Consider the following 15,341-nt stretch of genomic DNA (forward strand, 5'->3'; position numbering starts at 1 on the left):
CAAGATGCCCGTTTAGGAGAGTTTCAATTGCATGGGAGCAGCACGGGAGGGAGGGGGAGGAAGTAGCGAGCTAGCTCTCTGTTTTGTTTGAAAGTCAACAGAAGTGACGTTACCCAACATCGCTAAGAGCGCCTTTAATGATGGTCGATGACCTCTCGTCTCTGTCTTCCACACAACAGCAAGAGCTGATCGACAGCCTGAGCCGCAAGCTGCAGGTGCTGCGGGAGGCGCGCGAGAGCCTGCAGGAGGACGTGGAGGAGAACAACGCGCTGGGCCAGGAGGTGGAGGTCACCGTGCAGCAGGTGTGCAAGCCCAACGAGCTGGACAAGTTCCGTATGTTCGTGGGCGACCTGGACAAGGTGGTGAGCCTGCTGCTGTCGCTCTCTGGGCGGCTGGCACGCGTGGAGAATGCCCTCAACAGCCTGGAGGAGGACGCCTCGCCTGAGGAGAGGGTGAGTAGAGGGGAGAACGAGGGAGGGAGAAGACAGATGCGGAAAAGAGAAGACTGAGGAGATGGAAAGAGAGAGGGAGGAGGAATAGAGGATGATGAAGAGTGGTTGAATGGCGGAAAGAGGATAGAGTGATGGACAGAGTGCAAGAGGAAGAAAGGCTAGGCTTAGGGGATAGAAACTGAGAAGGGGGAAAGAGGTCTCTGAATGGAGTCAGTATTCTGAAAGAGCTGCACTGGGTATTAGTTTTGCTATAGCAGGTGAATGGAGCAGAAATTAGACCCAGGGGATAAGATCATGGATGGCAAGTAAGGTTGGTCTAAAAAAATCTGAAGAAAAAATAATCACATGAGGAAAGGTGGGTCAAATTAGAGCAGTCTTTTGTCCTGCAATTGTCCAGATCTGGGTCTGGGTCATTTAGTAACTGTGTGTCCCTCTCGTTCCTCTGTAGCGGATCCTGACGGACAAGCGCAAGCTGCTGATCCGACAGCACGAGGACGCCAAGGAGCTGAAGGAGAACCTGGACCGGCGCGAGCGTGTGGTCTACGACATCCTGGCCAGCTACCTGGACGAGGAGAGCCTGGCGGACTATGAGCACTTTGTCAAGATGAAGTCGGCGCTCATCATCGAGCAGCGCAAGCTGGAGGACAAGATCAAGCTGGGCGACGAGCAGCTCAAGTGTCTGATGGACAGCCTGCCGCTGGACCAGAGGCTGCCCATCTGAGGAGACCTCTAGACTGGAGCCGCATTCGAAATGTTCACTCATTCACTCACTCACTCCCTATAGTGAATGAGTGAACATTTTGCATTTCGACCACAGCTTGGGTGTCCGACATTCCGTCCAGACCTCCGTCTGGACCACTTCCTGTCCTCCTCTGTGACCCCCACCCCATCTTGACTGGGCTCAGCCCTTTCAATCTATACCAGACATGGTCTGATGTTGTTCAGACACCACTGAGTGCTTAACTGACTCTGCTCCCTGACCACAGTTTGACCCCCGCACCAACCACTGTGTAGCTCGTCTTATTTGTCTGGGCAGAGGAAAGAACTGCCATATCTGACAAAGAAACAGCCCTTAGCCACAGCTCCCTCTCTGAACTGAATAGAACTGAACTGAGCTGTCTGGGTTGAGACATTTTGCACCTTTAGGGCACTTCGGCAGACGGTGCTCCTGACCACAGAAGAACTACACTCTTGACAAACCACTGCTCGGCTTCTCGCAAAAAAGGAGCTTTCTGACCACTAGAGGGCAATGTTGAGATGGGCTTACGCATCTGACTGACCACATGTTACATTGTTAAAGCTGTGTGTCTACATGTCTCACACAAACACATACACAGACACTAAGACACACGCACACACACGCACACACACACACACACACACACACACACACACACACACACACACGCACACATCTGAGAAAGTGAACTAAGGTAATTTCAGTAAGCTTCAGGGCCCACGTTTCTCTTTCTTCCAGATTCATCATGATGTTCAATGTCGCTCTCACACTCAGTAATCTTATTCAGGGACACCACTGAAGCCTGATGGTTTTTCAACAGGGCAGCACATCTCCAAAAAACAACCCAAGACTCTTAGATGGTACATTATTTCATACCACATTGTTCTGTCTTTTTGTGTCATATCACAACGCAAAATAAAATGAAATCCATGTTTTTTTTAGTAATTTATTGTAGCCCTTTTAAACTTGTACATAAATTAGAGTAGGCTACAGTAGTCTTTTTCCCCACACACCTGATTTTAGCCAGGCCAAAAGTATCACATCGGTCAATCACTTTTGAGTAGCTGCTTATCTCTAACATTGCATTAACTCTTACTGTAATTGCTACATTGCTACGTAACCTGAGACTTGCCTAAAACCGTTCCATGTTACTCCATTTTGGATTCAATACTTGTCTATAAAATACCAGCTGCCTTTCGCTCTGTTCCTTGTCTCATTGTGTTTTATTTCCTCTCTGTCTTCCATGCCCCATCATAGTGTTTCTAAATCATGCATTTGATGATAGATAGATAGATACTTTATTCACCCTGAGGGAAATGTTGCCGTTTTTACAGTTAGTTTTTCAGTAGCTTATACAACCATAACACAACAAACACGCATATATATCTCACATGCATAGAAATCACTCACAGAAATGTAAAAATGAAAGAGCATGTGAAGTGATTACAAAGGTCTGGTATGGACTGACCATGATAAGGTGCTATGTTGGTGTGTGTGCAATGGTTGTGTATTAAACACAATAGAATTGCTTTAAAACAAACAAGAAAAATAATATACTTTAAGTATAAGTATATATACTCTTTTGATCCCGTGAGGGAAATTTGGTCTCTGCATTTATCCCAATCCGTGAATTAGTGAAACACACTCAGCACACAGTGAGGTGAAGCGCACACTAATCCCGGCGCAGTGAGCAGTGAGGAATAAGTGATATGATGGTAGGGGCAGAGAGAGATGGGCTCATGCTGAAAAGTCCATTTCTCCCCTCCCCTTTTGTGTGGCATTGAAAAGTTGGATGGCCCTGGGGACTAAGGACCTCATCAACCTGTTTGTTGAGCATGACAGTGACAGAAGTCTACCACTGAATATGCTCCTCTGTTTATTGAGTCATTGTCCATAATCACCAGCACCCTGCTCATGGTCTGTTTCTCTGGAGTTGTTGTGAGTGACTCCAGCTCAATGTCAACAACAAAGCCAGCTTTCCTCACCAGTGTGTTCAGTCACCCAGCGTCCCTCTTAATGCTGCCTCCCCAGCACACCACAGCATAAAAGAAGACACTGGCTATGACAGACTAGTAAAACATCCAGAGGAGCTTACTGCAGACATTGAATGACCGCAGCCTCCTCAGGAAATAAAGCAGACTCTGCCCTTTCCGATACAGTGTATCTGTGTTGGCTGACCAGTCCAGTTTATTGTCCATGTGTATCCCCAGGTACTTATGTGCTGACCACCTCCACATTGACCCCTTCAATGGAGACTGGCAGCATAGGTGGCTTAGATCTCCTGAAATCCACCACCATCTCCTTGGTTTTTGGGTTCAGCTGCAGATGGTTGAGCCTGCACCATTGCACAAAGTCATCCACCAGGTTCCTGTACTCGTCCTCCTGATGTATGATAACTGGAAAGTCCAGTTAGGTTGACATTAGATATAGAGGAACTACCAGAATCTCAGAATCTAGCTTCACATTGCATTCAGCATAAGAGATAGACTCATTTGTGTGTGTGTGTGTGTGAGTGTGTGTGTTATGGAATGTGTGACAGCATCTATTTAAATTATATTGAGCCTTAAGTGCTTTAGTACAGTTCGCAAAATAAAGGTTAACATCCATAAGTATGCCACGTAACTGTATCGCCCATACTTAAGTAGTGGCAATTACTTGAGTGAGCAATCACACACCCCTTTTAAAACAATGAAATACATTTCCATATTTATCTACAGTGCAGCGCAATGAGGTGGTGTGATATTTAACAGTTTCTTAAGGCCCTAACACAGAACAAGTGAGACCTTGACAAGTTCAAGGCACGCCTGATTGTAAAACCCACCATGTAGTCATAGTTGCATTTCAGTGTGTGTGTATGTATATTTACTCATCTAGCAAAATGCAATCATTTGAATTTCATACTCGTCCAGATGCACCTGATCTGACCTATATGACTTGTGTATACAGTATCATAAGAGCAGGTGTAGAGCTACCAATAAAGGTCACCTGATGCGGCACACCCCTCCCCTTCTGCTTTGGAGATGCCGTGTTTAATGGTAAGTCAATCATTAACCCAGGCTATATTGACTCTGACCGTGTAACTTTGGAAAGGGCCTTTGTTCTAGCGCTGCTCTGAAAACAGCAGCCAGTTGTGTTTACCTCGTGTCCTGCTGTTTCCGTGGCAGTTTACTGTCCACCACTGAATTTCAAGAGCTCCATGTTGTCAAAAGTACGGTAACTTTCTTTCTTTTCATTTCTGTGTTCTGTTTAAATGTTGTTTTATTGTGTTTTTCTTAGCTTTTGACGCCATCCATTCCATATGTATCACTGGAGATTAGGGAAGTGTAGCATAAAATAATTCTAATGACAATTCTAATAATTGTCTTTTGGCTGCTTCAACCTGCTAGGAATGGTGATAAGAGATAATGTCCTCTTGGAACTCAAGTTTCAGATAGGGTGTGCTATATTACCGTCAATTAAATTTCTGAATGGTTCATTACATCACAACCTCTCAAATGTAAACATAGTTAAATCTACTAATGTTCCTCAATAGATTTTGCATTATTATTCACTGTCTATTCAATGTAAGTGGTTTAGATGCCTTGTGGTGAAAAAAGGGAAGTATATTTCCGGACAGGAAGGTTGGCACTATACGCCCTCTTCCAAGTATGCCATAGCGTTCCATGGTGCTGTCTGTCTTATTGGAGTTTTACAGCATATGAAGAGTTAACACACTGTTACAATTCCCCCATCTCCAACTCATCATGTTGGAGCGCTGAGTTACAGTAAATTAGCTTAAGGCATTCCTGAGCCCCAGGTGTGCACTCAGTCATGCAGTGATTCTCCCGGCCTCTCTTGAGTTTACTGCTGGCTTGAGTTTCACTGTTTCAGTGTGTGGTTTTACTCAGGAATGCTGGACGGATTGGCTGAAAGTTGTAACTCGTATCATTGTTAAGGATGTATGTTTAGTACACAGTAAATGTAATTCCTACTTTTACGAGGCACCGACCTCTGCATTTGACAACAAACCATTGTCTTTCTGAGTTGAGTTCCCCTTTTTAAATTCAGGTAGAGAAGTTAAAAAATCTTGTGCAATTGCCAGTAGAACATTTACTGCAATGCATCCATTTTAGTGGATTTTACTCAAATACATCTGCACAAATTGTTCTTCATGCACATCTCTTAACTCACATTTTCTAAACAGATTTTTACTCTTCTCTCTTGGCACAGGCAGTGTTATTGTCCACTCAGAATGACGCAAAACTGCTGTCTTTTCTCTTTCCTCAGGCCCTTTAGGTTAGGTCCTCATGAAGTCCTCAGTGACTGAGAGGACCTGCTGCCTCCCCTTGGAGAGTGAGTGAGTGAGTGAGCGATCTCCAGATCTCTAACTTCCCGTGTCCCCCTTGTGGCGAGCGTGATGGCTTACCTGGCCCACACGGCCCATCTGCAATTCCTGGGCCTGCTACTGGGCATCCTGGGCTGGATCCTGATCATGTGCAGCGCCGGCATCAACGAGTGGCGTCTATGGTACGTGTCCGATAAGTCGGTCATCACCTCCGGGGTGGCCTGGGTGGGCGTGTGGCGCGCCTGCTTCTACTCTCACATCATGAGCACGGCAGAGTACTGCCAAGCCCTGGCCATCACAGACTCCTTTCTCCCTGCGGACATCGTACTGGCTCAGGTTCTCATTATGATGTCCGTGGTTACGGGCATTATCGGGAACCTCACGGCTGGCTATGGCATGAGGAAGGTCTACTTTGGGCTGGGGAGGCGCCGGACCATAAACTTGACCTTCTGGTCCGCTGGGGGGATGTACCTGTTCACGGCCACATGCTCTCTTGTGCCCTTGTTTATGAACACAGTGGCGGTGCTGAACAACGACACCATCGCCTTCCCCCCGGAGTATGACTTCCCTCCGGCCCCAACGAGCCAGGGCATTGGCTCAGGAATCGGGCTTGGCATCGGGGCCTCTTTCCTGGTTGCCTTCAGCGGACTGCTCTTCCTTGTCTACAGGTACCCCAAGAAGGACCAGCAGGTCAGCACGGAGGGTAACGGCTACCTCGTTGACTCAAAGCCTCGGCCGTCTGTGGGCCTAAGGTCTATCACGGAGGGCAGAGAAGAGATCAGTGCCAATGAGGGGGAGGACAACCCGGCCTTTGAACTAGAAGAAAACTGATCTTCACCATCAACTCCAGGTAGCAATGGAGAACCTGAGTGGTTCTCAGGCTGAGAAATTGGACACTTACTTAAAAGCTGTGAATGCTAAACAGTCCCAGCTCTTATTTTGCAACAGTGCTACACTAGGACTTAAGATGTGAAAGATTGCTGCACATTGCCTGCCTGCACAGATTTATTATGACTTTTGAATGGATCAGTACATTCTCAGCTCTCCAACACGTTACATTTAATTATCTGATAGTGTTCAATCCAGAACTAATTTCCTCTGCTCAAATGTATTTATTTCATGAAGATATTTCAAAACAAACAGTCAAGTTCATTATACAAATTAAAGGGAAATTAAATTCACTCGGGGCTGAATTATATGAGTCTATTGTTTGTCTATGGATCTCAGTAAAAGTTTTTTTTCATAATAGCCATCTGGTGGCTGATTACAGATCATTAATCACAAATGTTTATTTTTGGGGATATACTAGTTTGGAATTACTGTGGAATTTGATATTGTTTATTGATAAATAAATATGGCTGTTTAGTTTGGAATTTATCCACTAAATCATTTTTTTGTGCTTTCATGCAATCTGCAATCAGCTTTCATTCTTGGTTCAGCAAAGTGTCCGTTTCTAGTCTGGACAACACCGCTGAGGCTCAGTCATTCTCCCTCACAGCACACCAGATAAACTTTACAGTTGTCAGCGCTAGTATGGCTGATATAATCTTTAAGAGAGATGGGGTCCAGCGTTAGGTAAGGTGAGCACAATTACCCAAGTGCCCCATGCTGGCCATGGCCTGCCCCGCTGGGGAGCCTAATGAAGTCTGCCAGGGCCTCCCTGAGCGATGTCGGCTCTTATTAGGGATTTTTGTCCTCCGCTGGCCCTCATTGACTCCTGTTTTCAGGCGTGCCAAAATGTAATCTTATCAAAATTAAATATTAATTTCGACAGCAATCTCTGTGAGAAGTACATGATTTGCTGTTGTTACAAAACCGCCTAATCCCCCTGGATCATACAATAAGGGGAAATTATTTCTTGCCAATTAAAATTGATTTTATATCCAGCGGGGAATTGGCATGCTGCTGCGCCGACAGCACAGTGTTCTTTGAAATAAATCTCATCAGGGTGTTTGTCCCATTATAAATAATGTTTTACATCCCACTATTTTGTATTGTAATAGTGGCAATTAAATTCATATAAAATCATAAAATCATAAATCATGGTGCATTCTAATAGCTGTGGTTTGGGGACCTATTAGTGGCAATTAGACAAAGGCCAATTCAAACCAACAAATCATGGGAGTCTTATTCTCTCTGCCCTGTCATCAGGGCTTCTTCTAAAACCAAAATTGTATAGTTTCATTGTCCAAACGTGAAAGACAGACAGTAGGCATGGACTGAGGCATCCCCTCCTCCTCCCTCTCTCTGCCTGGCTTGGGGCCTCTCTCACGGGCCTGAGGTATTTTACTCCCGTGACTCGCCGAGTGGAGGCTGTTGTTGGCAGAGCGGTGAGGCCTGTCGTCGTGATGCTCTTGGGGCGGAACGGAGCCTCCCATCACAACTTGTGATTGTTGCCCAATGAGAGGTCAGAGTCTCTCTCTCTCTCTCTCTGCACCGGGGGTGGCAAGGGCTCAGAACAAAAGAGCCTGTTGAGCCCATCCTGCTCAGCTCCACTCCAGAGTGGATGGACCTGCCAGGCTCGGCATTGACGTCAGTACTACTATGATGTGGTACGGCTCAAATTAAGGCTGACGACTGTGCCACTTCAGGGGAACCAGGAAGTTCTGACATAGGAAGACATATATATGCTCCACCAACCAAAACACCCAACATAAGGAGGTCTGAGCAAGAATGGTGACGTTGGAGCTAAACAGAAAGAAAGAGAAACATCCGTTCAGTCACACTGCATAAATTCTCTCTCCTGTTTTCATCTTTGTTTTATCATTCATTGTGCAACAGTATTGGCAGTATGGTATGGTGTGGTGTAGTGTGGTGTAGTGAATGATTCACTTCAATTCTACTTCTCACTCATTATTCCATCTACAAAGATAAGTCAAAAGAGGGCCAAGGGTTAAATCAATTTTTATCTTGGTTAGCTCAGCAACTTCTTATCCATTCAGATATAATATATCCGTAATGAGAAGACAGTACACTACAGTAACAGTAATCATCGTTGTGGTATAGACTATGGCTCATGGCATTCGTGGCTGTGGTGAAGAGTGTCTCCTGGTAATTGTGGTTGTGGTGCAGTTTATGTATCACTTATTTATTCCCAGGAAATTGAATGGGAAGTAAAAAACTTCTGATGCACCACATTATTATTTGCTTGCTAGTAATTGCTTAATAGCATTTGATCTTTTTTACTTAATATGCTAAGGGTCACCTTTCCATGTTTGTGAAATGTCAAGCCGTAAAAACTTTATCACCAGTAGATCATAGCTCCTGCCCAAGGTCTAATGGTCACGCTCCACGTTCCATCCCTTCCACTCTCTATTCCACACAAGGATCGTGTGTTGTGTCTAGGCCTATGTGTGCATCTGTGTATGAGTTTCATAGTGTGCACTAAATATATACTTTCCATGTTGTTATTATTATGGTGTTTATAAAAAGGCATAACAGTCCACGTTGTTGCTTAAGGTTAATGATCAACAAAGGTAAATGACAGTCATAAACTCGATCTCTGAGAGTGCAGTGATGTGAAGGTTATTTTCAGATATACATCTTCCTATCTCCCGATTGATACACTATGACAGGGCTCGAATTATCTTTTTGTCTTTAAGGGGGTCTCTCTATCTCATAAAAAGTTGGCACACCCCGCGCATAGCCTAACAAGGCGATACAATGAAATAGCCTAGGCGCAAGTGGCGCTTTTGCGCACATGCGCACGGTAGGCCTAGGCTTTACCTTGACACACGCACACAACAGACATAGATTTTTCATAGAAATTGATTACTTTTAATTAATTTCAACATATTATTGATTGTAATAGTCCATATTTCATTTCAATTTCACAATACAAAGAAATAGACTAAACGATTTAGTCTGTGCCATTCTCAATTTCACAATGTAATTCATTTAAACCAGACCACCGTCTCAGATAGGCTATCGCAGTGTCAAACACAATAATGCATGTAGTGCAGAGGAGGCTTCTATAAGACTACAGGTGAAGCAGTGCTTCACCAAAAAAAAGTAAAAAAACAAAACACAAAAAAAAATCTTACAATTATCACAATTTTACTCCTTTGAAACAGAAATACAGTTACTAACACAAGCTGTTTTCCTGAAATCAGTTCTGTGAGTGACAACAGCGCCATCGCACCCGCGGTGAAACAGAGAATTACAGTGAATCAGACTGCTTCACCAACTTTTCGTTTTGCTTCACTACCATAGATATCTTTCCCCATTGACTTCAATGTAAATCGAGTGAAACCCCAGGCGGCTCGTGGATTTTTTCAGTTTCAATTGATCCTTATGGCAGATAAGTCCCACCCGTGAAGCAGTGACCGATTGGCCAGAATTTCACACTTCCTGCCGTTGAATATGATTGACGCAACACTCTGGCCAATCACTGTCTCCATTAGCTTGCCATCACTTTTCAGTTGCCTTCAGTGACCTTACTAGAGTTTCATTATGAATTGTGTAATTCATTCGCATAGTTTGTTTTACATTAATTTTGTAAGGTACATCGGATTTTTTTCTGTGTAGGAGAGAACGTTTTATTTAGGATTAGTGTGTGTAGCTCTGTGTTTTCTAACATCAGCTAGGGGTCTCCCCCACCAGTCAGCTAACGTTAGTGACTCGCTAGAAGCTAAGTCCTAGCAAGATGGTTTCGACGGAAGTTTCAGGCGATGAACATCGTTGACCGCAACGTACAGGATTCTTTACAGTTTTTTTAAATGAGGACCTATGAGTGAATGCAGAGGGGAGACCAAGAGACTTCCTGTGAAATTAACACAGTTCGTGGGTGCTACTTTGGCTACGGTAAGGATAAACTTGATAAACTGTAGGCTACAGTAGGCTATGCATTAGAAAGTGCAGCTTCTCAACGTAGCCATCCTGTAAGTTCATTGATGTGTTATGATAACATTAGCCTATGTTATGGATGTGTTATAGGCCTAACGTCTTGGCTTCCCATTTTAAAACCTCAACTTTGTCAAAGACAATTCAGAACAATCTGCTTGAAGCTAAATTTCAACTACCATTTAAAAACGAAATAGACACTGATTTGATTTAGAAAAAAATCTAGGATTCTTCAATGTATCAGAGGCAAATGCCAAGTGGATCTTTACTTTTGTAGAGAAGGAAGGCAGTGACAGAAACAAACTGGTTGGTCAAACATATGCCAGAGCAACAGTCATGGTATAATTTCTTAATATATCCCAGAGGCAAGAATGTGTCTCTTAATAGGCTACTGAATTTGACATTGCTTATGGGGCATAATTAGTAGCTTAGAATATTGGAAGGTTGTTGTTTCAAGATGTTGTGGACATCAACAACTTGGCATTAATACACTGCAAAAACGTACCTAGTCACTAATAAGTGCTAAAGTGGAGATGCTCTTTTTTGGGGGCATGACCATAGATAGCCTAGTCTCTGCAAGCAATATGTCTAACAAAAATATGCAAACTTATAATAATAATAATAATACATAAACCTTGTTTACTGTCTTGTCCAGTCTTAGGCCCACTACACCCCATTTGTGGCCTGTACTTCGAGATGGTGGTAAACAGGTCTTGATTTCTCAACAAATTACTCTGAGCTCTCTGACTGATCAAACATAGCTTTTGTTTAAGCCATTGCAGACAGTTCAATGTCATCATGTGTCTCATACATTCAACCTCACCAACTTTGCCAGGTGTGTTAGGCACACACAATGTTCGTTTCCTTGAGGGGGGGGGGGGGTCATAATTTCATAACTGCTTCACTAGAAAAAAATACCACCAGCCGCCACTGATGTAGTGTAACTTATACACAGGGGAAAAAGCACTAACTGGCAGAAATTAATAAAGCCAGCCAAACTATGTTCTAGTAGGCTAATGTGTTGAACCGTGGAAAATTAATAGACAAACAATTTTGGAGTTTGCACTGAGATATTGTCGGGTAGCCATTGAATATTCCGACATCAGAGATTGCTAACAGGTGTTTCAAAATAGCTGGGAACTTTCCGGAGCTCTGAATGGCAGAGGATAGCTAGATCATCAGACAACACAATCATTGTAGGCTGCATTATGGGCCATAATTTATGGCTTTGTCAATCAACATAGAATAGGTGAAGCGCAAGTTCAACAGCAAACAGGACTTTTCAGCACGTATCAAACCACGTAGGCTAGCCCAATGAACGCAAATAGACAAAACACTCACATCAAAGCAGGGTGACTTCTTCAGATTTGCGAGTGCTGTCAAATCGATACGGTTTGCTCATATAGTCTAGTGGTGTGGTGGTGAAGTGTCATGCATGCGTTCAAGAGCGCAGTGTAGGTCTACGTCCCGTAGTAGCCTATATTTTAATTTAACATCTTTAATGGTAAGAGATCGCACAGGGATGGATAATGAGCGGTTGTCTAAGATTAAATTACAATGCCAGACACCTTCAGATATGAGAGACCCCCTCAGGTTTTTGACTTTGTTGCTTTCATGGGAGCCAGTCCTCACTATGGAAGCTCGGCTCCCTCTGGCTCCCACGTAATTCGAGCCCTGATATAGGCCTAGCCATCCTCACTGGGTAATTGATAGGCCTGATATGTGTCGATGCTAATTGGTTGCTTCCTACAAATATTATTTTAATTTGTTCAATTGTTGCATTTGGTTATTGATCAAGAGGTAATTTTGTTAACTTTTACATATTGTTTTCATTTAAGGGTTACCATTGGAACGAGCTCTCCAACAATGAGGACACCAGATGATCCTCTACATCGTCCTGTCTGCAACGACCCTTCTTGCTCTCTGCATCTTGGTGTTCCTTCTCTACCGTGGGTGCTCGCGGAGCAAGCTGCTGAGCCTCGCCAACGTCATCGCGCTGGACTTCCAGGACGCCGAGAGCGGCGTCGAGATCCTCTCCTCGCTCACCGGTAAGTCCGAGAGGCTTCCGAGCACCAGTTCCGACGTGTCCGACGGCGTTTTCCTCATGGTGTACCTGCCGCCGCCCTACGAAGAGACGCTCACCAAGATCACGCGGGCCGCAAGCCTAACCACCAAGACGTTGACTCCATGAACCACACACAACCATTGTCTTTGGATTAGACTACTTAATAACCACCTGAGCAGCCAGCAGGTATTGCTCTTGCATGGGGCCACGGGACAACTCACTCTCCGGAGAATGGTCGACTATGAGACGTAGTCCTAGGAAGTAAGACTGTGATGAGGTATTGGGGTAGACATGTGTAATCTGGTCCAGTGCAGAGGATCAACTCATGGCTGTGTGCAACATACTTTGGTCATATTAGTCCTTTTAGCTTAATGAATGTCAGTTTTCACTTGGTCATTCAGGCTTGAGACAAGTCTGTTTCAAAATGCAAGAAGGGAAGATGTCGGGTCAACTTAGCTATTATTGTAATGCCCATTTTCCATTTCATTTTCACTTCCACCCATAATTTCTCTATCTATCTATCTATCTATCTATCTATCTATCTCTTTGCATCATCATCTGATTGTGTCTGCATAATGTAAATGTATAACATTGATTGTAACATACCATAGATAACATGTAAACAACATGTTTGCTATTTTTTAAATAAAGTGTTTAGATTCACATACTGCCATGTGTATGGCTAATTTTTGGAGGCTTAGCCAATTAACCACATTGCATTAGAACACATAGACTGAAGCATTTCATAAGGAACCATTCACACAATATACCACTCCACCATGTCAGTGAAAACCAGGTCTCATACTGTGAAACTCTCAATTTACACGGTAAGCTATGTCGATTCATAAAGGATATTTAAGAAGTAGCCCAACTACTTTCTCCTTAACTCTACAACTATGTTGACAGTCATGGTACTGTTTAGCTGTCGCTAGTCTATGTTTTTTCAAAACAGTAACCTTTAAAAGACCATTCAAAGAGCACTCCATGGGAATTGTTCCTGCTTTTTGGGGTAAAATGTGTAATCTGTAATGTATAGCCTACGTATTTCAGTGGCCCATTTTCTTTATTCTTGGTTTGAAAAGTTGAACACAATGTAGGCCTATATCTCAATAAGCTACAATGTGGTTTCACATTTCCCTTTCATAGCCTCCTGAGGCGTTGATCCTCTCCGGACACAGAAACATGACCTGTGCCTTCTCTTCTCCCTTTGACTGAGACAATAGGTCAGAAATAATCCAGAAAAGTCAGCTTTAGTTTTACATTTAAGAATGAGCAAACGGGGTATCTCTCTCTCTACCTTTCTCTCTATCTCTCTCTGTGTGTGTGTGTGTGTGTGTGAGAGAGAGAAAGAGAGACAGGGAGAGGAAGAGAGGGACAAGTTGAATGAATTGAGATTGTTACAGTACAAAGGGAGGCCCAACACCTTTCATCTGACCTGGGGGCAGTAGTCAGAAACATCTCAACCAACCCCTCTGTGCTATCTCCATCTCAACAATTTGTCTATTTGAATTGGACAAACTCCAAAAAACTCAAAAAATTCATTTTGCAGAAATATATGCGTTTTATTATTTCTTTTGAGAAGGCGTGATTGGTAGAACTGTTGCAATTTTACTACTCTACAAAATGCAAATAGGGAATGATTGCATTTATCCTACTCTTACAACATGGCCTTGAGTCGCTCACTGGCAGGCGGCAAATAACTCCTTGTAGTTTACAGCGCTGCACTCCGGCTGGAACAACAGCGCCATCCTGCGACAAGAGAGAAAAGCGATACAGATGTTGGCCTAGCTACAAACTGGCAGCTTGTGGGGCATGCAAAGAAAACACGGCGCTATGAGATATAGGCTATAGGTTTGGTTATTCATGGCAATCACAATTAAATACGTTTAAAACAAAAAATGTACATAATAACATACAAAAATACTGTGTTTATTTTAGGAAATAACCCCAATTATATAACTAAGCGATGTTGCAGACAATAAGCCACATTTATTTATAGGCGAAGCGATTTAGGCTACTGCAATGTCCTTTCCTCAAACAAGATGACAGGCCGACTTGAACACTTGCCGTTATAAGCTATAGCCTTATTTCTGCTATACTCACATTTTCTTTAAGAGAGCCTTGGCCTCTGTGTGTTCATCAGGGTTGGACATCCTGTTTATGAGATATAAAATATCCGACATGAGAAGACACATGTGTTGTGATAATTCCTTTTTTGCAAACAACCACAGTGGCCTATGTTATGTTCATCCTACAATTACATTTTGGGTATAATTTTTACAGCGCAGGCGATATCATCAGCAATGTCATCATCCAGAAAGGCTTAGGGGGAAAAATTAAATAATGTAAGAATTGAGCTGACAATGACATTATTTTATTTATTTATTATTTCTTTATTTATTAATAAACAAAAACATCTCTGTCAGTTCCATGCAGTTTTCAACAGCTATCAAAAACAAAGGTAATTTTTGGATGGATGGATTTTTTGTGAATGTTTCTTCTTCTACATAAGATTTTAGTCATCTTTAGTTCATGTGATACTTTATTGTCAATGCACAAATTAAGTAGGCTACCAGTAGTCTGAAACGAAATGCAGTTTTACATCTAACCAGTGGTGCAAATAACTGACATGTCCAAATGGGCCTTCATGAAATGCGTCGTTAGACTGTTCACACATTTTAACGGGGCAAGTTGAAGAGCTGTTGTCCGTTATTGTTTGTGCAAATATAGGCTGATTCATGTTCCCTTGCATTGTGTAACTGAGGTCCATGGCTAGTCTGGCTTTCACCATACCAAACTCAATCTTTTAAGAAATCAAAAAATAAATCGCCTGCAGATAAGACTGGGTTCACCCAGCCTAGTCCATGGTAGGCGCCCGATATTGTTTAATTTTCCGATTGAGATATCCACGCTCTGGCT

At 43.2% G+C, this 15,341-nt stretch overlaps 2 protein-coding genes across 5 annotated transcripts in view; both read left to right on the plus strand.

The window, feature by feature from the left end:
* shroom2a (shroom family member 2a) overlaps positions 1–2,397 on the plus strand; it is a 45,518-nt gene extending 43,121 nt beyond the window's left edge. For all 3 annotated transcript variants that reach the window (XM_076278495.1, XM_076278496.1, XM_076278497.1), the window contains 2 exons: positions 180–452; positions 901–2,397. In XM_076278495.1, the coding sequence (XP_076134610.1) occupies positions 180–452; positions 901–1,173 (546 nt within the window). In that variant the 3' untranslated portion in view covers positions 1,174–2,397. The remainder of the gene's footprint in view (positions 1–179; positions 453–900) is intronic.
* Positions 2,398–4,278: 1,881 nt separating this feature from the next.
* Positions 4,279–12,960, plus strand: cldn34a (claudin 34a). 2 transcript variants are annotated; one of them, XM_076277525.1, is made up of 3 exons: positions 4,279–4,399; positions 5,458–6,365; positions 12,196–12,960. In XM_076277525.1, the coding sequence occupies exon 2, from the start codon at positions 5,588–5,590 to the stop codon at positions 6,344–6,346; it is 759 nt and encodes a 252-aa protein (XP_076133640.1). In that variant the 5' UTR covers positions 4,279–4,399; positions 5,458–5,587; the 3' UTR covers positions 6,347–6,365; positions 12,196–12,960. The 2 variants fall into 2 exon arrangements, with proteins under 2 accessions (XP_076133640.1, XP_076133635.1); XM_076277520.1 differs by lacking the exon at positions 12,196–12,960 and having other exon boundaries at positions 5,458–7,005.
* Positions 12,961–15,341: the final 2,381 nt, after the last annotated feature.

Source organism: Alosa pseudoharengus, unplaced genomic scaffold (assembly GCF_046254945.1).
Source record: "Alosa pseudoharengus isolate Yale_2024_CS ecotype anadromous, Long Island Sound unplaced genomic scaffold, YU_APseudo_1.1 YU_APseudo_1.1_scf_11, whole genome shotgun sequence".
Taxonomy (NCBI): domain Eukaryota; kingdom Metazoa; phylum Chordata; class Actinopteri; order Clupeiformes; family Clupeidae; genus Alosa; species Alosa pseudoharengus.

What these genes read in the sequence shown, in the direction of transcription:
- cldn34a (XM_076277525.1), top strand. Translation starts at nt 5,588, where the DNA reads ATGGCTTACCTGGCCCACACGGCCCATCTGCAATTCCTGGGCCTGCTA.